Source organism: Condylostylus longicornis, unplaced genomic scaffold, assembly GCF_029603195.1.
Source record: "Condylostylus longicornis isolate FDR11 unplaced genomic scaffold, ASM2960319v2 ptg000038l, whole genome shotgun sequence".
In the NCBI taxonomy this organism is placed as follows: Eukaryota; Metazoa; Arthropoda; class Insecta; order Diptera; family Dolichopodidae; genus Condylostylus; species Condylostylus longicornis.
The window spans coordinates 12,752,808-12,779,764 of NW_026578007.1; the positions used below are offsets into that span (position 1 = coordinate 12,752,808).

Consider the following 26,957-nt stretch of genomic DNA (forward strand, 5'->3'; position numbering starts at 1 on the left):
CTGTGTATGTGTGTATGAATGTGTGAACTAATATATGAATATAAGTAGGCATAATTTATTTTATAAAAGTAATGAAAAATATAATCATTTTCAATTTGAGAGTAAGAAAATTTTTATATGTACAAACATATATATCTACATATGTACGTAAGTTTTTATATACAATAAAAATTTTGAATTGCGCAAGTTTCCCCGCAATAAAATAGAATATAATATTTGTTATTATTTTTTTTAATTATATGAAAAGTACACGTGCTTTTCATTTTATTTTGCCTGTAATTGTACATGTGTTAGTATATTAAAAAAATTTTCCTTAAAAATTTTATTTATTTTCCTTTTTTAGAGATTAAGAATGTGGGGGGCGTGCGATTATATTTACATACATATTATGTACATAAGTATCTCTTTTCTGGTATAAAAACTGGTATAATCTATCGGGCTATCTATAAATATAAATTTTTATACGAGTATAATATTATTTTATTTAACAATATACATAATATATGTATGTATAAAAAAATGAGAAAAATTATTATGTATAATAAAAATAATGTAAAAATACAAAATCAAAAAAAAAAAAAAAATAGAATTATTGCGAAATTATATTTCCGTAAATTTCAGTTAAGTACATTTCAGCACACACACACAGACTACAGTATACAGTACTTAAAATATACAGTAATAAAATAAATTTAATAAACTCGGATCAGAAACCAGTGCTTTATAAAATTGGCACATTTGCTTTAAATAATTTATGAAAAAATCAACTTTTAATTTAAAGTTTATTTTATTTTCCTGAAGTAAGGTTATTGCATACTTTTAGGACTAAAATTTTTTAAATATCTTGTTTTGATATCTTGTTAACGATTTTTTAAAATTAACAATCTATTTACATATTTTGATTTTTCTGCCAATTTTGAAATTAATGAATTTGGAACAAAATTAAAGTATTTAATAAATGATTGCATTATGGAAACGACAACTACCAAAAATATTATAACCAATTAACCAGCCAACAAGGCTTTAAAAAGCAATTTTAACAAGTATACATACTTTATACGCATATATTAAAACTGTAAAGAGTTTTTGGGAAGAAAATGAAAAAATTCTATAAATTTAAACAAAATTTTACAAAAAATAAAAGCCCAAGGATTTTAGAGGCGGAGAAGAAAGTCTGACAAATATAACACCAAATTAGTGCAAATATAATTTTTTTTTAAAGTAGAGAAAGAACTACTCTCATAATTTTAAGACAATTAGAATTTTTATGAATTTTAAAAATTTTAAACCCCAAAAACCTTTAAAGAAATTTTGACAGATTAAAATCAGATTATGCCAGATTTGAGATTTTTGCAGATTAAATAACAAAATATTCGACACAAGTTTTTTTATGACAATTGCAGCCGATATTTGTTTTGAAATAAATTCATTTGAAGTTTAAATAAAATGTTGCCATCTGTATTTTGGTAATTAAATGCAATAAGTTAGTACTGTACTGTAAATATCGTATTTAATTATTCTACCTATTCATTAAGAATATTGTTACATATGCAATTGAAATTTTATTAGTTCATATCTAAGTATTTTGACAGAATTTTTGTTAAAATAATTTAATATCACTTAAGAAATTTTTAATTATTCTTGGGCACCGATCTATTAGAAAAACCTTTTAAAATTATCAAGGTGTAATGTGTATCGGAATGAATGCCATAAAAATTTTTCACTAAATATCCTTTTTTAAACTGTGAAATTTACATTGGTATTTTAATTACGATAGCTCCACAAATACGAAAGCACATAGATTAAAATAAAAGTGTAAAAAAAAAATATTTTCATATTTTATTTGAAATTCTTCAAAAATAAATACAACATTTACAGAAATTGAGGAATTTAAAATATTTAAGGATTTTATTTTAATGCTTTATCCTTTAAACCACTTCAGAAAAGGTCCAAAATTATTTGGGGTTTATTGAAAAATTTAGAAAATCTCTACAAAGTCTTTTAACAAAAATTTCTTAATAAGTACAATAATATTGTAGAAAACAATGAAATCTTAAATTTTCAGAAATGTTTTTGAAAATATAAAAGAAAACGTTTTAAATAAGGATATTAAAAATTATTTTAATATCAACTGCCTCCACCCCACTTTATTGTTCTAGATACTTAGAAATATGTAGAAAAAATGGCTTATGCTAAGGAGAAATCAAACTATGGTTTAAAATCCTATGAGTATAATGTTAAGATCTAGGGAGGAAGTATTGTGTTCGGGTTTCTGAAATGTTCGAATTTTCGAGATTTATAAAATACAACGGCTTAATGTCACTCTTAACTTTTTCATCCAAAGGTTTTTGAATCGTTTCTGAACATTATAATCATATACAAATCTGCGTAATTTTGTAATAATAAATTAATAATTTAATAAAAATTATAACTTACCGACACCGGGTGTTCTTAATAATTCTGGATCTAATAATCCAGTTAAATCTGGTTCTTCACCATACCAGAATATCCATAATTCTTTAGCTGCTGTTAAAGATAAAGGCGGATGCGTATGAGATGTTACCAGATCATATGTCATTGTATTATTTGGATCTGGTTCTTGCCTAGGCGCAGCTACTCGCCTCCATACACATAATATTTCACATTCTAGGCAACGTGCATACGACCGCAATACTGGATCATCTAATGGTTCACCAGATGCTTGCGGTCGTTCACCAACTAAGTATTTACGCCATTTTATGCCGCATAAATCAGTCTGAAATAATAAAAAGAAAATATTTAATTTTAATATTTTATGGCCATATTTTGTATTAAAATAATTCAAAAATAATTTTGAATTTTAAATAAATTTTTATATGAAAACTTGATTTACAAAAAATTATTTAATTATGTACACATAAAAGATCCAATTGTTCAAACTTATTTTACAGTATTTTTAAATAGAATCTTTTGGATATGCAATTATTTTGGTAAATTAATTAGAACTAGACATTTAAAATTAAATCTATTTAAAATTAAATCTAGTTAAGTTCTGAATCAGGTCTTTATCTTTGTTTATTAATTTATGGGATTTGTTTATTGTGTTTATCCCATATTTTCCTAGAGTGTGATATTTAACTTATTTCTTCTAAACTAAGGACAGAATTTTTGTTGTTCCATCGAACAAATTTGGTTTGAAAAGCAATTAAACATCTAGAGATGTGGAAAAATTGAGTGAAATCTTTATCAAAAACTAGGTTTTTTTGATATTTAGTTTTTATAAACGATATTATAAAAAGTTTTTAATCCCGTAATTTTAAAGAACATAATCCCGTAGATTAATATTGAAAAAAAAAATTTTTTTTTTTAACAATTCAAAATTCGTTTAAAAATTAAATAAATTAACACAAGTTGCCTTACCCATTAAAAGAGAAAAAAAAATTAAATTCTAAAACTACAATTGAATAAGTTTTTATGTCTCTTTAATAAGATACTTACAATGAAAAGTTATTCACTTAAAAACTTTAAAAGAGAGAAATAAGAGAGAGGAATTCGTACTTCCTCTTATAAAATACATAAATTTTTTTTTTACCCCAAACTCATATAAATTAATAATATGTACATATGTATTTTTAAATATTACAGGTTGTATAACAATATCAAAATAAGGGGAACTCCAGCCGAAAATAAATAGAGACATAAAGGATAAGAGACATACATGTGTATAAGCAAGCAGATAAAAATGTATAGTTCAAGAAAATTCGATTCTGTGACTTTGCCCTTATATACTCATTGCATATGGTTATTGTTATGGATATGACAAAATGTATTATATTTCTTAAGTTTCAAACACAGACAAAGGGAATTTCATTTTTTCGATACAAAAAACACAAAGAAAAAAACATGTTCAAAATTCGCAACGTTAAATTAATTATTCAACTAAATATGTATTGGAAAGTTACAGCTAGTAATTAAGTACAAAATAAAAGACCAGACGACGAAGCTGATAAATGCAGTTCACAAGTTGACTGTAAAATTCTAATTTGACACTATATACAGCGGACTACAGTAGTATTATAAGGTAAACTGCTATAAATCGGTCCTATGAATATTTGGATATATTAAATATTAAAGATGTTGTGTATTTTATATTAGAGGTGCGAAAAATTCGGGCCGAATTATAGGGTACTTCATATATTTTGCAGTTAACTAATTCAAACTGAAAATCGAGTAAAAATTTATTTCCGAAAATGTTGACTCGTAAAAATTAAATGTGCATAATTAAATAAGCATTAATTGAATTAAAAAAAATTGGTATAAATCCAAAAACGATAATTTAAAGAGTATAACGTTATATAAATTGTTAATGTTTTGACGGTTTAAAGTCAACACAGTAATTTGGTAAGCTTTAATTTTATTGTCTAACATTTTTATAAATTAAATGAAGTTTATTTTTTTTTTATTTTTATCACTTACTTTGGAATTTTTGATATTTACTTACATATACATACATGTGTATATAACAAAAGAATATACAAATACATTCGCAAATAAGGAATTTCCTTTTTTTATGGCCTTTTTATGTAAGTATTGTATTGAATTTAATAATTAAATTCATTTTTTAAATACCCTGACATGAGAGAAACACGACAAAAAAAAACCCGACATTTATTCAACGTTCTCATTTTTTTATGCAAGATTTTACTTGTTTTCCCCTGCAATCAAAATCTTTTATTGCGATTTATTAAAAAAGCAATCTGTAAGAAATTTGCCTTTATAAATTTAATTTTGCAATTATTCTCGATTTTTTTTTGATATTTTGAAAAATTTTAATTTTTCCCTTTTTCCTTTTCAGTTTTCATAAATAATTTTCTTTTTTTTTTTTTTATAGAATACAGAAAAAGGACAACAATATTAAGAAAAATAAATCATGCGCAAATAATATTTCCTGTGAACGCAATTCATATAACAGTTTTACAAATTCAGGTATATAGGATACATGTGTATGTTCTTAATTATATATATTACACCAGCTTGTACTAAATTTTTTTTTACAATAAAATTTATAAAACTGTTATATTAATTTAATGATAAGATAAATAAGATTAAGAAAAGTAAAGAACTTGAAATTTTTTTTATTAAAAAGGGGAAAACGTAAAATTTATAATGGCAAAATTAAAATTGATTATGTTGTTACATCTTGTACATTATACTTAAAAAAATAGCTGACCTAACTAACTTTGACATTCTTACAATTATTCATTAATATTCTTAGATTTATTTGAATAAAATTAAGAAATTGTCAAAAAAAAACTGGTTTCGAAATAGCTAAATTAGGATCGATTAAGTCTGTAATACAAATTGAAACTGAAATTAATACATACATATATGTATATATGCACGTCACTTTAAAAAAGTATAACAATCTTAAAGCACGAGAGGCTATGCAATAGCATAATTGTTGTGAGACTGGTTTTAAAACTTACATTTCGTACTCAATTTATTCTTAATTTTTTACATGTGTAACAAATGTCAAATCTTATGATTTAATAGTCAAAATATTTTGCAAAAATGTTACAATGGAAAAAGTTTTGGTATAAAAGTTTTGGAGAACTAAATATTTACATATGTACATTTTCTATTTAAATAGCGATAGAATATTTACAAAACATAAAAGTTATATAAGTACTCTGTTTTATAAGTGCATATCATCAATGTATGTATTTATAATTAGGACCTAGTATGTGTTAAGAATAATTATAATTGTTTAGAATTAAAAGAATGGGGGGAGGAGGGATAAGTAGAAAAATTTACAAAAAAAATATTAGCCGGTTTAATTCTTAAAAGCCCTGTGTCGGGTCCAAATGTATGTAAATATATGTATGTATATAGAAAATTATACATTACTCTTTTTATTATAGGTAGTTTCTTTTTTTAATAAAATAAACAAAAAAAGCTTATTTACCATTTATGACGAAATTAAATTTTCATATAACAGTTGTTTTTCTTTTGCTCGTTTTTTTTTATAACCTTACCTTATATACATTTATATTTTATTAATAAAAATAATTTTATGACAATAATTTTATATTTTATCTCTCTACCTACTATTTTTATTTCTTTTTCACACAAATTACTCATACACAAAAAATTTTAGAAAAAAAAAACAATGAATTCAAAACTGACGTTCCTTGCCTTTATAAATTTTTTCAATTACCACTTTTACATCGCACCCTCAAACTACAAATTAAAAATAATTTTCTCTTTTTTGTTCTCTTATATATATATAACCTGGATTTTTCTTATCCAGAGTTCCCAATTCCGTACCTAATTACGAAGAGTTAGAGAGAGAGAAGTATAAAGTTTTTAGTTATGTATATTTTACACAATGCCTACCTCACCTCTTAGGAAAAAAAACATTAAAACTAAATTTATAAAAATGTTGCCCAACATCTATGCAAACCGAACTAAGCAAAACATGGTTTATTTGTCAAGAATGAGATTGGAATCGCATTCAAACGTATTATGTTTATGTATATGTGTATTAATTAGCAGTATATTGTTTATAATTCTCTTAAAAACTTTCAATATTATACATATATTCCTACATATATATTTTTTTTTCTTCCTTTCATTGAAAATATATTTTTTAATGCTTTTGTGTGGGTTAGCGTTTAAGAGTTCAAGGAAATTAATTGAATACAATATAATGTAAAAAAATATGTATATATTTTATAGCAACATTGTATATAAAGGTACATTTATAAACATTGTACCTATTTTTAATTATTTGTATACAAATTATTTCATTCTCTTTATGAATGTATGTAGCATATATTCATATACTCATAGTATATAATATACTATCCATATGTTATTATATAAAACTGTATTTATACTCTCATATGATGTTTTATTCATTATTTAAAAAATAAACACGCATAAAATTAAGAAACTATTAATAAAAAGAATAAAAAAAGCGAAATATTTGTTTTTTTTTTTTGTTTTTGTGGAAATTTCCAAAAGTTTTGTTATCAATGCCATAATATGTAAATTAATTAGTTTATTTTATATATTAAATTCAGTGTAATTATTTATGCAAATACATAGGTACATATGTATATATTTTGGGTATAAATATTATATATTTAAGTACATATATTAAAATCATATACTATAACTATTACTTAAATATAGTCCAAGCACAGTTATACACAATTGTAGTAACATTGTATGTCATCCGATAAATTAACAATACTTACTTATGTCATCACTAATTTAAATATGCCTGGTCTTGAGCTACTGCAATATTATACGTCAATAAATCTGTTATATCCGTATATATATAACAATAACTGTATATGAACGTAAGTGTGTGATAATCTTTTCGTTCATAAATTCAACAATGTATTATAATTTTTTTCAATTTCTCTAATTAAAATTCTTTAACGAAAATAGAATTAGAAAATAGAATAGAAATTCGTCTAATTTAATCATAATTAAAATAATTTAACTGTTGTTTTTTTTCTTTTTAAGTTGAATATTTTTAATATAAAACAGAAAATTGGCAACGTTTTATAAATTTTTTTTCTTCTCTCTCTTTTTTGAACGTTTACTTTTTTTTTTAATTTTTTTTTTTTGACGTAAATATTTTTCACAACGGAATCGGTCGTATTTTTCTTTATTATTATATTATTATTAATATGTATACGTTTATGTACATACTTAATGTATATATGTATGAATAAGATAGAAGATAATATAATAGATTTGTTTTTTTATTTATTAGAAAATTTTCTCTTATATGCTTCAATTCGAATGATGGTAACATTGTTTATAAAAATGTTCAATGAATAAAAACAATAACAGCGGAACACTATCATGATTTTATAAGAAAATGAAAATAATTCGTCTGTGACATTTAGTAAGAAAGAGAAACAACATTAAATAATAAATTTCAAATAAAGAAAAAAAAACCCTCATATTTCTTATTGGAACAATATGGTAGCAACTCCGAATGAAATTATAACTAAGTTGGAGCAACTAGGTATTATAAACTTTTTAGTCAAGTTTTTAAAGTGGCGCTAATTACATGCGACCATAAATATAAATAAAATAAATGAATTATGTATATACTCATACATATACATATATGCATATGATAAACTGAAATTTGTGGACTGTGTGAAATTAATTTATGATTTGGGGGTTTATGCTACTATCGCAGTAAACAAAAAAGAATATTAAAAGACACATCATCTATAATTTACGGTTGATGAGCACCAGTGTTTCTTAACATTAGTGACTTACAACAAAGAAATCTGTACACAATTTTGTATTTACAATTTTAGTTGTGTATTTTGCACAAATAAATTACATACATATGTATATGCATTTAAATTTTATATTTGGCAACATTAGATCATATACAGCAGAAAAGCTTTTAGCTTTAAATTTTTAAAATTTTTCTTCTCTCTTTGTTTCAACTGTGTATGTTTTATTACCCGTTCTTTCTTATTCACTTTCTTAATTATTTACATTTTACGTATATACATACATATATCCACGAACAACACAGATATGCTTTTGAAATTCAAACATTTTATTATTATACCTAGTTAATATATAAAGTTTTTTTTAAATTATATACAATATGGTTCTGTGCACTCATCCTTTACTTAAAAACAAAAACGTAAATATTTCGTACACATTTATGTATATTCGTAATATATAAGCACATATTTCCGTCAATGTAAGTATGTAGTTGTGGGTAATTTTTCACCTTTTTTTTTGTTTTTTTTTTTAAATATTTTTGCATAAAACAACAAAGTCTTCGCGCATTTTTTGTTTTAATGATAACATATTGTATACGTGTGTGTGGGCAGTTAATCGATTCTGAATTTGATTCGGAACAAGTCATGTATGAATACAGACGACAAAATATTCATCCATATGGAAGTAGATGTACAAATGTATTTGTGTGCCCTCGTACATCCGAATTCTAAATTTTGGAAAAAATAATTTTAGAATATTTATTGATTTTTTTTTTTAATTTTGATTTACAATACAGAAAGCTTAAGTATATTTATAATTTGTAAAAAGTCATTAGTTATTTACTTACAGTGGAAAAATTCAGAATTTTTGGAGTTTATAATTGTATGAAAACCGCTATGTTAAATATCAAAGAGTTTTGAAATCGATCATTTAAAACTTTAAGGTTTGAAAAAACCCTGGGAAAAAATTTCTTTGCTCTAAAAGCTCTCGAAAAGCTTTTACTAGTTTCTTTCTAGAATTTAGAAATATAGAATTTTTCAAAAATTTATTCTCATTCTGCTTTACTTCATAATCTGTAATTTTGTCAGACAATTAAACTGAATCATTATATGATCTAAGGCAAAATTTTGATGATTTCTATCAAAATCTTGCCTTAGATCATCTTTAAAACTAAATGTAATGATCCTGATTTGTCATGCAAAAAACAGAGTATTTTTTCGGGACATAAAATTTAATATTTTGACATAGATATTAATTATGTCCTTTTAATTTGACATTATAAATAATATCATAAATATTGTCCGTAAAAAAAGTAGCAGTTTATTGCTAATTTTATGTGCCGAAATTCTACTCTAAAATTGAAAAGTTAGCATAATGCGGCTATTCAGAACTTGTGACATTGCAAAATTTTTTAAGATACGAAATTAAAATTTTACGATACGAAATACTGCCATAAAATTGTATATAACTCCAAATTAATTACTAACTAATTAATAATTTTTGCATTGAATTTATCTTAAAATAATCAAATGAAATTTCTTGCGTATGTATGTATGTATGTATGTCCTTTATAATATAATTATTAATTAATAAATATGTACGTGCTTTATCTATGGACATATCTCATAAGTATGCAAATAGTTTTTTTTTTCTTAAATTGAAAACAATTAACTATATAGAAACATACATATATGTCATAAAATAATATAATTGTAAATGTATTTTGTGACAGTAAAAAGAAAACAATTAAATTTTTCAGTAATTTTGTGCTAATTGCTCTTTTGTTGGGAAATTCCTCTCGCCTCGCTACTTTTGTATTTAAAAATTTTATATGAAAATATATGTAGTGCAAAACTACACGACCATAAAGAATGCATGTGTGTATGTATTTGAGCACACTTATCTCTCATATCTCGTTTGTTTTCCTTGTGTTTTTTTCTAATTACTTTAATAATTATTATCAAAAATTTTCGTCATATTTATTCATTTGTCAAAAATTAATTTATCTACCTGTATACATATGTACATGTGTAATTCAATTGATAAGAATGTATATGTAGATTTTAATTTAAAATTAGAGATTTAATACAAATTATGTATGTATGTTGGATGGTATATAAATTTTTACACATTTTTTTATTTTATTTTCCTAATTAATTAAACAATTCATACGTAATATTATTTGCGTGATCAAATTTAATATGTGTGCAAATAGAAAATTAAATAAATAATAATACAGCAAAAATAAATAATTAAATGTGTATATGTGTGTGTTTCGAAATGATAAAATAAAAAAACGTCACGCAATATATTTTTCTTTATGTGTATTAGTTCTATTTATTTTATTCATATTGGATTGGGGTATTATATTGCTGTGGCCTGTTGTCGGCTTGTAGTAAATTATAGCATATATTTTGCAAAAAAAAATCAAAAATATTATTTAATTTAAAAACAACTTGAAAAAGATATTAGATGGAAATTAAGTATGTCATTTTAAGGGATATCTTAAAATATATGTAATTCCGCTAAAAATTAAAAATAAAATGACCTCTAAAAGAAAAATAAAAACAAAAACAATGCTAACAGCTGTTTGAATATTTTTATTTACTATGTATGTATATACATATGAATGCAAGCACGCATATTATCTTATACCTATGTAAATAACTACTGAAATATTTAACTATAAAGTGAAGATGACGTTTCATTTCTCATGACAATTAGTTGACAAAAAAATTTTTTAAAAAATAAATGCCGTAAAGGTCGCATATTGAAATGATCAATCAGTTATTTTTTTTTAATTATCTTTTTTTATCCATTTGCAAAGATTAAGTTTGGAAATTGAGAAAATGGCTGAGGAAAAAATTTTAATTCATACATCCATATATCTTGCTAAAAATAACAATGTGGATACATATGTATGTGCAAGAGCAAATGGATTCAAATACTATTTCCTGTCACGTATAAAAAATTGAAAGTTAGAAATTGTAAATTTATTGTAAATTTTGAAAAATAATCATAGGGTTAAATTAATACCGAAAACAATGATGTTCATAAATGTAAATTTTTTATTTGTGACATAAATATGTACATATGTATGTATGTATATATTTTTTCTAATGATGAAATTTCGTATAAAAAATTACAATAGTTGAATTTATATTCTCTCACTTTTCAAACATGAATTTTTATCGTATATTTTATACATAAGTAATTAAAGCACGTAAATAATGAAAAAAACTATTGTTGAATTTTTCACAAAACGTAATTACGACGCAAAAAACATAATTAAAGTTATGAGTGTATATTACAATATGTACATATGTACATACATTATTTTTTGAGAGTTTCTTCGAAATTTAAATTTGCTATTAAAATTATTTAATTTTAAATTAAGTAATTTAAATTTTTATAATTTAATTTTATATTAAATGATATAAACAAACTGGTATATCAAAATTTAAGAAAAATAAAAAAAAATTCATAAGCAATACACATACTACATACTTAATGGAGGTCGTTGCCGTCATTCCAAGTTTCTCTTTTTTTCACATATTTCTCTTTATTTTTATTTTACTTGTTTCTTTTTTTATTGAAAATTCTGTGAGTGTGACTTCTTCTGCGAGATATTTTTTTTTTATTATTGTTTTCTTTCAATGAGATACAATGAGATATGCAGCATAAATATATTCATGTGTTAGTATAATTGAGTATAATTGTTAACACATGCATATAAAAGTTTTTATATCTTCATTTAAGTATTTAAAATCTTGTGCATATATTTTGACATTTATATAAAATTAAGTTTTTATAATAGACAATTATGTACATATACTTATGTATGTATACCAATTTTAGATAAATATTATGGTATATTTTCTTGTTTTTATTTTCTCTATAATTTAAAGCGTGTTGTCTGTTTAAAAAAAAAAACCAAAAAAAAAAAAACATAATTACGAAAAAAAATATTGTTTCCACTTATTTAAAAATTAAAAACTTTGCTACTAAACAAATCCGAATACAAGTTAATATTTTGCTTTGGTAAACGACGAAAGAGATGAAAATTAGAAAAACTAAAGGAAAAAAAAGAATAGTGAATTTTTTGTTAATTTTGATATTATTATACGATATATTAAAAAATATGTATAAAATTTCATGTGTAAACAACAGTAAAATAATGTTAAAATGTAATCACATTCACGCATACTTTTTGTATAAGAATGGACTTTGATTAAAAATGAGATTCTTTCTTGCAACTATAAATTGATTAGAAATTTAAAATATGCAAGTACAAAGGTAGAATGTGTACAATATTATATGTACATACATATGAATATTTATATATTCTATTTTAGTTTTAAGAAAATTACACGAAACATTACACGTAATTACGTTTAAAATGACTTTGAAATAGAATAACAATGTTGTTGTTTTTTTTTTTTTAAGTAAAATAAAATTTCACGTATTATTTTTAAATTTACTAAATAAAGCAAAACTTATGTATAAAATATACATGTGTTTATGTATATATGCATGATGTACATAAAACTTTTTATTATGTGTACATTTTTATACGAATTTCAATAATAAACCATGTTATTGACAATTCAACTTTTTTATACTTTTATTTAACGATGTAAACGTGTTGAATGTCATTCTAAATATTTACGCATTCATTTATATTGTAACTTGTAAGTAAAGATATTAGCAGTATAATACTAAAAATTTTATACATAAATAACTATTAAAATTGGTTTTTTTTAGTGCGTAAATAATGAGTTTATTTAGGCTTAGAGAGTAAGAAAATATGTATTTTAGAAAGTTCATAAGAATTATGCAAAATCTATATGTATATGATGTTATTTTAACAGGGGTTTTTAATTACTGTAAGTAATAATACTGCAGACCATAAGAACAAAATTCTAACAATGTTGTTTTGCTACACAATTCACATTGCATTACAACATTGTAATTTAAGTTGTGTAAAATCATCATATTTCAATTTTGAAGTCAGTTTCAAAAAATTCACAACAAAAGTGATTATGAAAAGTAAAAGATTTTTGACATAAGATAGCATTGATCCAATAGGCAAAAGTGTTTTAAATAAATATTTGACAATTTGGCAAAAGTGTTTTAAATAAACTTTTCATCTTATGAAACGTTATACGATATTGTTTTTTGTGTAAATAATTTAAACAAATTGATTTATTAGATTTTATATGAGAAAGTTTACAAGGCGAAAGAAATTTGAACTAATTATTATTAAACAACAAAGTTTTTTCTACACTTTTTATTGATTTTAAATATTCAAAAAAAAAAAAAAAAATCACAAAAATTGAAAAATAATAAAAGTAAGAAAAAAAAGTTTAAAGGAAAACTTTTCGCTAAAGCAAACGGCCCGGTCCGGTCGTTAAACTTATTATTCTTTCTTTGATCAATTATTTTTTATTTTATTTTCTCATTCATACTATTTTTGTATATATATTTCTTTTATGTAATTTAATAAAGTAAAATATATTTTCTTCAATCACAAAATATAAGTAGGTATATGTATGAAGAAAATAGACATTTTAATTTAAACTGAATGAAATTTTTAACAATATTAACAATTTATTTTGAATTTTATATACATACACTTTTTTAACAATTATATGGGAAAATAAAAAATTGTTTAAGAAATATTTAAAAGGTTTTCTCAAAAATGAGTTTTTATATTAAAATATTCAAAATGATTTCATTAATTTTTTTTCCAAATAATAAATATTTCAGGCAAGCGAATTCTAATTTTTTTGTAAATTTTTCATTGTAAATAACGTTCGGGTCACGCAATAAATTCATTTATTTATGTATAACGACTGAGTAAAGAGTGAGAATTGAGAATTTGTGGACGGATTAATAAAAAAAAACTGCTTCTCAAAAAAATGTCGACTAACAATAAGGAAATTTAACGTTGCCATACAGAGTTGCGTAAAATTATAATAGAAAGATACATGAATCTAGTAAACTTATGAAAAATTAATGTGAAGCCGTTATAAATAACAGTGTTTGCTCATCCAAATATTAAATTTTCTTTTAAGAATGCAATAATTTTAGTATTAAGATATTTAAGTTTAAAGCTTAATATCCTAAATAAAATATTTAAATAGGAATCAACACTGCCGCTTCATTGACCGCTCAAAAATTGGGATTTTCAGTTATGCTAATTTTTCTCAGAAGCTGGCAAATTTCGAAATTAAATTGAGGAATTTCAATTTACGTGAATTAAGCCATCGTATCATAAATTTTTTTGTTGTAAAATGTGTAACAAATAATATTACTGATTAAAAAATATGTACCTTAAAATTCCTACATAACTACCATTACCACAATTTAGGAGAAAATTTATTAGTATTTAATGTTTTTATTTTGATTTATTGTCTATGTTTCAAAAATCTCTGTTAAACTTATGATTTACATAACACTTAACAATATTTTAGTGTAGACATTTCTTAATTGTTAAATAAAGTGTTAATTCTTAAGCGTTCAAAATTACAAAAATAATTTTCGGCAAATTGAATTACGAAAATTATTTTCGGTAAATCGAATTTAATATTCCATATTTTTTATTATTTTTTATTCCACTTTTACAGTAAGTACCTTAAATAATTAAAATTATTACTTATCACAATTGTATCTAAAAGTAAGTTAATTTCAATTAAAAAAAAAAAAAATTAATTTTTAATATAAAAAAATTTCAATTCGTTTAAATTGTAATAAAGTACAAAATGCACGTAGCTTATTTAAATTTACAAATACATGAATATATTATAATATATAAATATATGTATATGTATATATGTATTTTATTATCACGTTTAATATAATATATACATAATTGAAGTTTTACTTCCAACCACCTCCAGTTTTCTTAAATAATTTTATTTATGTATGTACACTAAGTCCTCGAGATACGACATCTTCTAATACGACATTTCGAGTTACGACATGATATAAATTTGGATCATTTTTATTCGGCTTACGACATTGTTCCTAATACGACAATGAAAATTTAAAAACAAATTGTTTTTTTTTGACAGATTTTACTGTTTTTTGAATAAAAATCTATACCGAATTTAGTTATAAGACTTTCTTTCTAGTTAAAAATTCTAGTTAATAGTTAAGAATACGAATTGAAGTGATAAAATATCAACTTATTCAGATTTTACTTTATTTATTTTTGTTACATCATTAAATTTTTTTGATTTTGTTATTATATTTTGTTGTTTTTTTTCAAACTTTGTTACCTTTTTGTAAAAAAAAAAGGTAAATTATTTTATAACATAGTTTGTCTAATTCACTTTTTGTTTAAATACTTTTTTTTTCCTCCTCAAACGACAATTCGAGTTACGACATAAATTTCTGGAACCAAAAATGTCGTATCTCGAGGACTTAGTGTATGTATTTATGTATACAATTCTACATTTTAGCGATTCAATTATTACACAATACTGTACGAACGAATGATTTTTTTACTGTTATTATCTTTAGGTATATCGTCTATGTAAGTATGTAAGTAAGTATGTGCTACAAATTGTTATTATTTTGAAATTAAAATTTAATTTATTATTTAAAAATCGAAATAATTATTATTATTTGAAAAATTAAGAAAAGATGAAAAATTATTTAAATATTAGTTAAAATTTTTTGAAGAAAAACATTTTTGCGGTATGTTTCAAATGTTTCAATTACAAAAAAGTAAAAATGTGTTTGTGGCTGCGTCAAAATCAAAAATTATTTTCAGTGTAGTTCGCAAGCATTATGTGTACATGTAATTATGCATCTCTGCAAGACTACATTACCAAGCTGCTGAACAAGTATTATGAGTAAAGAAGTATGGGTGGTAAAAGAAATTTCTCGATTTTTAAGAAAAATACAAATATTTTTTTTTCTGTTTTCTTTTGATGCTAGAAAAATTGAGAAAATTTTCAACTTTTAATACCTGTTTAAACAACAAAAAAAAAAAATAAATAAATTAAACACCATGTATGTTTTGCTGTACTACTATAAAATTTATCTTTTTATTCCTGTCTTCTATTTTCTGTCTCTTTTCCTAGCTCTGAATAATATTGTAACAGTGAATTAAGGTAAAAAGAAACAAGCATTTTCTCTCTGTAATTTTCTTTTCCTTTTTTTATTGTTCTTCTTTTCTTCTATTCTTCTACCAAATTAAAACTACTTTTAAAACAATTCTACACAATTTTCTTGTTTCATCTTAAGAAATACGGTGATAATTTAAAGAAGATTATAAAATAGGTAGGGTACTTTGGAAAAAAAATTATAAAACCTGAGAAATCAAAAATAATTTTATTTTTCTAATTCTTTTCCATCAAACGAAAAATAAAAACAAATGGAAAAAAAACTAAGAGGTTTTTTCTTTCTCTTTTAAAAAAATATTATTAAAATAAAAAGAAGTTATCAAGCAATAGGTAGGTAGGTGTATTACAAATTTATGTATGCATGTGTATATGTAGCTAGCGCATGTATGTTATAAGAAAAATAAAAAATTAAAATATAAGTGGGTAACTGGGTCATTTTAAATGTACAAACGGCATTATATTTACACATATAATTATAGATATTAATACATATACATTTATACATATTTTAACTAGGAAACATCAATAATAGTTAAAAACAAAAATAAAAATGAGAGAAAAACTTAGCGGTTTAAATGATGATGATGCAAAGTCTATGTTGCCAATTTCTATTATACGGATTAATAATGATACTGAGAAATTTACATGTTTAAAATTTTTTTAATTAAATTAAAATTATAGATGTAATAAAACTGCATATATACAGCTGTAATTTTCAGTAAAATAAGGTACGCAACTATACTTAATTAAAATCGAAATTCAAAATCGATTGACAGCTCTTAAAAAATTACTTTTGACATGAAAATCTATATAATATTATAATATAATTGACACATATACGCATATATTCGAATTAATTTGAGCATTTAAATTCAACATTTTTAACTTTAAGGTTAACTTCATATAAACATAAAAATTTTGGACATAAACACAATGCAGTACAAAATTATAAAGATTATAAACACGCAATATTGATGTTTTATATAAACAATAAAAATTATTTTTGTTGTGCTACATATCATTTTACTAAAATGCATTGGGAATTTATAAATGTAATTTATTTGTAAGTAATAATGTTATTGTTAAAGATGAATAAACTCTTGAAAATCTTATTATTCAATAAAATACAAAAATTGACTGTAAAAAAACAAAACTCCACAACAATTTACTATGCCTTTTAAAGTCTAAATGATTTCTTGAAATAATTTAGGATAACATTTGATATACTTAAGAATGTCATTCATAAGATACTAATTATGACAAATTTTGATTATCATTTTGATTCTATTTTTTTCAAAACGTTTCTGTACATTGTCTACCGTAATTATGAAGACAAACATGGTACGAAAAAAAAAACCAATAAAAAATTTTATTCGTAAGTGACAGACTTAATTTCTCTAGTGTTACGTAGATGGCAACCGAACAAAAATTTTATTTCTCTATCTTGAGAAATCTTTGAGAAGAAGAACACTAGGAAGAAATAAGAACTTTAAATTAGGTGAGTATTAAAATTTTAAAACATCATTTTGTATTCTTAATTTTTGTTACAATTTCGTTATTTCCGTTCTTTGTTAAATATTAACTTTGAATTTTCTCAATTCGAAAAAAGTATTTTTAAATATTATTAAACAGATAATTTAGATTTTAATTTTTAATAAAAATTTAAAATATAAAGCAAATTTTGACAAGGAACTAATATAAATTGTAAATCTACATATGAGGAATTCGAATTTGTAAAATACACTAATAAATCTGCAATTTACACTTTTATAACGTTTATAAGAATTTGAATTAGGAAAATTTCCAAAAAAAAAAAAACATAATCGTAAACCCAAACCGAATTTAAATCATAAAGAAATCCTGATCAAAAACCACAAAAACAAGTAGGGTATGTACATGTATGTGTGTATTTACAGGTACAAACTAAATGCAGAAACAGGTTTAAGAAAATAGAATGAGATGATAAAAGAAACGGGATGAGATGATAACTTTAAAGCAGAAAGGAGAGAAAAAATTGTGGTCCTTTATTCTCCAAAACAAGTTGAGAACAAAATTTTTCAATTTTATTTTTTTTATTTAAACAATTTTTTATTTTGAAGAATGAATTTTGTTTGCTTTTTTTTTTTCAGTTCAATAGCAATTTTTGGGTATGGGTGGTGCTGTGGCGTGGTGGTGATATGGTGGTCGTTGAAATTTTTCTTCTTCATGATCTCTTACGAAATTGAATAAAAGATGAAAAGGAAAACGAAAACGCAAAAAAAAAAAAATTAAAAATTTTCTTTGAATTGCATTTTATTTTTGGTTGATTGATGCAGCCAGCGTCTCGTCATTTTTTCTTGTTGTGTTTTTTCTTTTAGTTTTTTATGAATGGTTAAATTTGAATTTTTTTTTTCTTTTTCTTCTTTCTGACTTCATTTGTGTTACTTTTTACTTTCACTTTTTTTTATTTCATTTTTTTTAATCAAATTTTACAGTTTACAGCTTTGCTATGAAAGAATACTTATTTATGTATTTATGTGTATTTGTGTATTTGTAACTATGTACATTTTAATGGTTTAATTTAGAGGCGGTTAAATTGTTAATAATTTTGTAGTTTGGGAAATTTCCAAGGTATTTTCTTTTGGTCATTAAACTGGCGCAAATATAATGTATAACAAAATTAATCCTCTTTGACGTAATTTTTTAATTTTTGAATGGAATTTTTTTGTGAAAAATATTTAGTTTTTGAAAATTTAGTGATTGCGTGGGAAGATTTTTTTTGGGGTTAAAATTTTAATAAGTTAATGAATTCAATGAAGAAATCACTAACTTATGAATGAAAACTTTATTCAATAGGTCTATTATAAAATAAAATATTAAGAAGAAAAATACATAAGTATGTATATAATGTATGTATATGCATGTTTTTTTTTCTACATACGTTATAATATACATCCCCCCCCCCATATTTTTTTTTTTTTGAGGTATCGCTTGATTTGATGGGATTATTATTTAATAATGATTTTTTAAAATATAGAATTTGAATTTTAAGGACATTCCAAGAAAATTTATGAATAAAATAATCACATCACTTCAAATTACGTTCCTAAGATGGGTCACTAAGACTGGAATTTGTGTGTAAAACCTTATAATTTCAGTTTTTTTTCTTTAAATTTACTGATTAGAAAAACAATATTTTCTCTTTCTCTCCTCTCGTTAGCACAATAAGAGGAGAATTTCTATTTTATTTCTATTCCTTAACGCCATTATAAAATTTTAAGATTTAATTGATTAAGTTCTCAAAATATCTAATTCCAATTGCATAAGGGTTACTTTTAGAGTGTTTGAATTGTTTTTGTTTAAAATTTCAGATTTTCTATTTCATATTGCTCTAAAAATATTATTTTGTATTTGGACTTTGGTTACGTCATCGTAATTTATTGTTGTCCCTTCAAATATTTACGAATTTATTGGATTTTTTTCTAAAATTAAGTCTACACTCCAGATTGTTTATACGCTAATATATTTTTAAACAAATCGCACCCCATAAAACAAAATTCGCAATAAGAAAACCAGTACCTAGTAACGTACACTTTTCACTTGTTTTTTTTTTTTTCATTAGTTGGTTCAATTGCATTTCCTATATATATATTTGTCTATAATATTTTATTAATTAATTTTTTGTTGTACATATAATTTTTTTTATTAAAATATAATAAAATTTCTTTAAAGAATTCTTGCTTCATTTTGAAGAATTTAAGTTTTATTTGTGATCACGAAAAAAAACTTTAGAATAGCGTCTATCTCTTTTAGTTTAACCAGAAAACTCGTTTAAAGTTTCGCTCCAACGATCATCATCATTCTAGAAAATTTGAGAATTAAAGGCAACATTTCATTCTGTAATACATATTTACATACAAATATACAAAAAAAAAAAAAAAATAAGGCAATTCAATTTAGGGAAAAAATTAAATTTAACATTCATACCAAATTTTTTTTTTGCTTTAAAAAAAACTTTTTTTTTTCAGAATAAAGCAAAAAACAAAAAAATTAACTATTTTGTTTTGAAAAAATGAGCAACAAATATGAAAATATTTACCGTATTCTTGCATATACACATATATAAAAATGTAATTCTTAAACAATAATATACTTTTGTAGGAGAGCTTCGATATATATATATATCTTTACATATAACAACCAACATACATTTATGTACAAACATCCACACATAAAATAATTGTAGTTTAAGCTAGAAAAGCAAAGATGGAACGAAAAAATATATATGTACATATGTATCTATATGCGAATAAAATAAAAGCTAACAAATAAAAAAGAAAAAGCTCACTGTTTTTACCTTACCACATAACTTAATTTAATACATATAAGCATATATTGTACGTGTGTATATTAAAATTACAAAAAAAATATATACAGTAAAATTAACATTAAACGAAAATTCTGATAACGAAGAATGTTGTCGTTGATTTCGTTCCCATTAAAAGTACCTATATAAAGCCATCTGTCGGAATCAATATGTTTTACTTCTGAAATACTTGTATTGCGTATACCTAATAGCTGTATTTCGTATTGTCAAATGCAAAGCGTTGAAACCGTATTTAATTCTAAAAATAAATACGATGAAATTTAAAAAATAAAAACATCAGGTTATTTTGAATACCCGATTTTTTTTTTATTTTGCGTTTAAAATACGTTTTAATTTTATACAATTCGGAATGCGCAACATCGTAAATTTCTTTAACGAAAAAAATACGGAATGTAATACATTGTCAAAGTTCGTGTTTTTTTTTTACATTACGGAATATTGTGCTGACAATTTTAATGTTACAAAAATTTTATAAAATCCCCTTGAATTTAGTTCTTCTTCCATCTTATCTCAAACAAGACAGAGAAATTAAATATTGCATTTTTTAATTAATCAAAGTTTTATACATTTTATAGTAACAATTTAGTTTTTTATTCAAAGGAAAATTTAATCCATGTTATTATAAAAATCTTTCACTGTTGGTAATAATAAATATATGCACATGTTTGCGTGTATATTAAAAAATATAGTGCATAATTGCAGTATAAATGTATGTATATACATAAATTTATAATATTGTATTATTACATAAATACAATTATTATTCTATAAGTATGCAAACAGTTTATATACCTATAATGGCTATAATGTAGTAAAATAAGTGAAACTAATAAAACTTTTTTGAATATTAAATACACACACTTAAATTACGAATGTACTCATATGTATATATATATATATATATATATTTTTTATTTACTTCTATATAACTTGGAATTTTTTTGAGGTTAAGTTTAGAAAATTTTTTGTTTTTGTCTTTCTTATTTTGCTTTAAAAAACAATAGTTTAAGAAAAAAATTGTTCATAGTTTAATTGATTTAAGATTATAAATATAATTGTATATACATAATTAATTTATATGTGTATGTATATAATAAATATGTAATAATTTTTTTTTTCATGTTAAAACTTGTTTGGATTTTATTCGTATTATACTCTAATAATTTTATATATAACAATACATACTCACGATAAGTAAAATTTAAATTTGAATATAAAAAAAAAACTATTTTTTAAGAAACAAAAATTTATTAATGTATATACATATGTACATAAGTTTATATACAAGATTACCCCCCATTGCAAGAAAATTAAAAATAATTTCAATAAAAACTATTTATAAATTACACTATTGATAATTTGATGTTTTAAAATTTTAAAAGAAAAATTGGTAGCAAATATAAATTTTTTTTTATTTTATTTCTTTAAATGTAAAAGTGTACCTATTATACCAGTCTTATGCACTTTATAATATATTCTTTTTATTTAAGTGTGTGATAGCTTTAACTTTATTGAATATTACAGCATAATTATATCAAAAATATAGTAAGTACCCTAATATAATATTTTATATAAGACAAAAAACTAAATAAGATAATTTTGAGTACACAAGTATGCCATGCATATTTTCTAATCTTACTTAAATAGGCTTAATTCTACACTGATTCTGAGTTTCATACGAACCCCCTAAAATTTCTTGTTATAATTTATTTATTTCAAAAGATCTACAAGATATTATTCATAACACCTTTTTTGGTATACTTATGTTATTCTCTCAAAAATTCAGATCATTTTGTTACTTAATCTATAATCAAAACTGCAGTGCATCGATGACAAACTTCAAAGTACTTAATTTAAGTAATTATTTATATTACATACAAGTTCTTTAAGAGTGTTTTAGTCGTTCTTTGAGAAATATACATATGAGTATGCTATTTTTTAGCTTAAGCTTTAGTTTTATATATATTTCTATTACATTGGGTGACAAAAACCACAGTCATTTTAAGGTTAAAGTTAAACAAATAATGTGCTTAAAAAATGTGCTTATTTAAAAAGAAACTGTCTCGAGTTAATAGTTTTTAATTTCACAATTAATATTATTGATGTTACCCTCTACAGATCCAAATTATTTATTGATTTCAAAATGATATTTCAAAAATCTTAATAAAATGCTTAAATTTAAAAAACTTAATAATTAAATAAGAAAAAAATTATGTATAATTATTATGCAACAATTATATATTTTATTTTCACGAACCTTATGAATTTATATAATTCTTTTTTGTTTTGAAAACCCCAAAAAATCACCGACAATTTTAAAACCGGTCACTGTTAGTAGATTGTCATAAGTAAATATACTTATGTATATATTATCTGCGTTCACACATAATTTCATTTACATACATATATCATAATGTACGCTTGTTAAAATCATATCCAACAAAAGTATATATGTACATACAAATAAGTAAAATAAATTTATAAATATTGATAAGAAAAAAAAAAAAAAACAATTATAAAAAACATGAAAAATCAGACATTAATAATTATGTAAATTTAAAATATTTAAAATATATATGTATGTTAATTATGTACTTAATATCCTTACATTGAACTGTTATAAATATAAACACACACATCTATGTATATGTATTACATTATGTACCTTTTAAGGAGTATTTCCTTTATTATTTTCTTTAACAAATCATGCGCATAAATTTGGCGACATTTAGGAAGTTTTTTTCATTTATTTGCATATCATAGCGATAAATGTAAATATTTATACATATGTGTATGTATGTAGGGAAGTTTATATACAAATACATGTGATTAGTTATTAACTAAAAAATTATTGAATTTTTTTTTTAAATTTGAGTTTATTAAAAATTAATTTTTAATTTTTTTTTTCAAAGTGAATTTCTATAGTGAACAAATATGACACATTTTCTTTTTTAATATAAATACCAACACATATTTAATGAATATAATTATACATAGTTACATACTTATATACGAAGTATATAGAAATCCAATATTTTTCCCAATCATTATATATGTTTATTTTATATTTTATATAATGTACTAACTATGCTCAGTTTATGCCTAATAATAATTTTTATATGTACATACAAATATGTATGTATATATACATGCCTTTTGTTTTGATTAAATATAGAAAAAAAGGAAGTTTAAGCAATAAAAATAAAAAAAAAAGTTATAATGAAGAAACTTATGTACGTATACACTTATTTAATGCTTTTTATTGTTATATATACGAGTATACGAGTATATTATATAAGTATAACTGGATATCAGAAAAGAGAGCAAATATGTTATGCATAAAAAACATTTTCTCTCAATTTTATTTAATATTTCTCAATTTTTTTTTAATATTTAACATAATTTATTGACCCTGGTTAGTATATTATGTACATTAAGTATACAGTCTATGTATATTAAAATAAAGTAAACACATACAAGATATTTTAAAATTTTAAAAGCTTATATATATAGTCATAATTTCATTAAATTTCAGAAGTAAGTATATTATGTACAAACTATTTAGATTTTGAAAAGATTAAAAATGTAAAAAGGATTTTTTGGACAATAATCAGAATAACTTTAGACAATATTGAACTAATACAATAATGAAAGTAGCCACACTCTATTAAATAAAAAATTTGCCACATTTATACTGTGAGCAATGAATAACTTCGCAAACTCATTGTTAGTATGTATTTACAGAAAAATTTGCGAATTCCTACTAAAATTTGATTATGAGAACCGTAGACTCGCCCTTATATTAGGTAGCAAGCACGCATATGAACGATATCAGCACAAAATTATTTGTATTAAATACTTTGCTATATAAACTAAGCCTATCTAATACAATACAAAATTTAAATATAAAACAAGAAAATATAGAAATACTCGTATTGTACGAAATCATGTATGTATCTGAAAATTGTTTGTATCTTAATTGAACTTCTTTATTAGTTCACATTAGTGCGAGTCTGCAATGTTACAATGCTTACTTAAACCTAAGTGCAATATTTCAAAATATGCTTAAGAATTTTATTGACAAAAAAGACATTTGCAGTGCGCAAATGCTATTCGTATAAAGGATAAAATTCAAATAAATTTATACTATCTGTTAAATTATTTTGTTCAATTATCAAATTGGTATGCGCACAATTCATTAAATTTTACGTTCTTATTTGTTATTTACTAGGCAAGTTTGCAATCAAAAAAATAAAAGATATTTTTATTGTAAAATTGTATGAATGAATGTGTGAATGACACATATAAATAATTGATTCGATGATTCTAATATCTAAAGGGTGATTTCAGTTTATATTATTTGTTTACTAAATTTCCACAATAATTTGTAATTCACATTCAGCTCTATTTTCCGGATCTATTGTATATGTACTGCAATAAATACTTTGCATACGCAATACAAATAAAGTCGAATCCGACTAATATCCCATGGAAATATAGGTATCCAAGAATTTTTAATTTTAAGGTGGTTGTATATCACCTACGCTCGTATAAATTACAATATAAAGGGTAATTAACCAAAAAAATCAGGTATATCGAGGTTTAAGAAAGGTTTGCGTTAAAGCAAAATTTTTATCATGCAAATCAGAATATATAGCACAACTATAGAATTGATATTCGAGCAAGTTCGACCATACATACATGTATGGATACAGATACATGTATACATATACTTATATGAACATATAACATGTTGAAAAAATAAATAATCACTGTCAATTTATTGTTATAAAAATGAAAATTCATCTAGTTTTGAAATCTCTTTAAATTTAAAGAGAGAGAGAAATAAAAAAAAAACAAACCGGAACGGGACCATTATGATGGTGTTTATTTGTATTTTATTGTTTTCTCTTTTATATTCCTTGTTTTTTTTTTTCTTAGTTTAATATTTCAATAAGTTTTTCACCTTTCCATCACCAGGTAGCACAAATAAAAATTAAAACAACAAAAAGACCATAGACATTTTATTTTTTTTTGTGCCTTTCCTTTGCACACTTTTGAAACTTTTTTCTCTTGCTGTATTTGTTTTTGTTTGATATCTACAGTCTGCATTTGTAAAAATAAATGTATGCATTTGATATACATACATATGTATGTATGTATAAGAACATATGGCTGTATAACAATTAAAAAAATCTTATCTTTTTTTAATGTGTAAATTTTTAAAAAATTTTAAAACTACAAAACAAAATTTATAAAACATTTTAATCGCAAGGAAGAAGTAAAACAAATTGACAGTAACACATGTAAACCTGTTTAATAAATCTTTACAATAAAAACAATTCTGTCTCACTTTTAAATGAGACAGAAGTAGTGGCATAAATATGCCTGTGGTGGCTAAACAACATTTATGTACACACATACATATTTGCTTATTTATTTAACTTGTAAATATCTCTTGGATGGAAAATAAAAGAAGAAAGCAAATGCTCTAAAAAGTACAAATGTAAATGTTATGCAAAAGAATGAAATAAAAATATTATTAAATAATTAAAATCCAAGGCCAATTTGCTCCTTTTTCACACATTTATACATACATTGTATTTTATTTTCTAAATAAATAAAAGAATACAAGAAGAGTTACACATTTATTTTCCAAATTAACTAACATAGTATAAAAATGATTAAAATTTAAAAATTTAGAAGCAGAAGGAAATTATAGAAATTAAAATTGAAATTTTTCTTAAGTTCATCGTTTGTCGATGATTACATCTGCTTTGTAAAACTCATAATATTGAAAATAATTTTTTAATTTTAACAATGCACGACGCTTCAAATACGAAATTCTTAGAAATCGTTGCAATGTGCATTTATGTGAATAGCCTTTAATGAAAAACATAATTTGACAGATGCTAATAATAATTTGAACAATTCGTATTATTATGCTTTCATTAAGGAAGGTGGTGTTTTTACATGTAGCTTTTAAGCAAAAAAATTTTTGTGGTTATATTTATACATTTATTATATAATTCAATAATACAATACATTCGGATCCGTTTATAAAGACCTCGTATATTTAAAAACAAAATCTTTAACTCAATTTTGATATTACAGATGTCATAAATTACTTATCGTCGGCAAAACTGTGATACCTCGTAAGTGCAAATATTTCCAAAAGTACTTTATCAATTTTCTGTTTATGA

The 26,957-nt window shown here is 22.9% G+C and overlaps 1 protein-coding gene across 7 annotated transcripts in view; it reads right to left on the minus strand.

The window, feature by feature from the left end:
* LOC129609163 (MATH and LRR domain-containing protein PFE0570w) overlaps window positions 1–26,957 on the minus strand; it is a 76,291-nt gene that overhangs the window by 33,117 nt on the left and 16,217 nt on the right. For all 7 annotated transcript variants that reach the window (XM_055521068.1, XM_055521070.1, XM_055521074.1 and 4 more), the window contains exon 3: window positions 2,437–2,755. In XM_055521068.1, coding sequence (XP_055377043.1) covers window positions 2,437–2,755 — 319 coding nt within the window. The remainder of the gene's footprint in view (window positions 1–2,436; window positions 2,756–26,957) is intronic.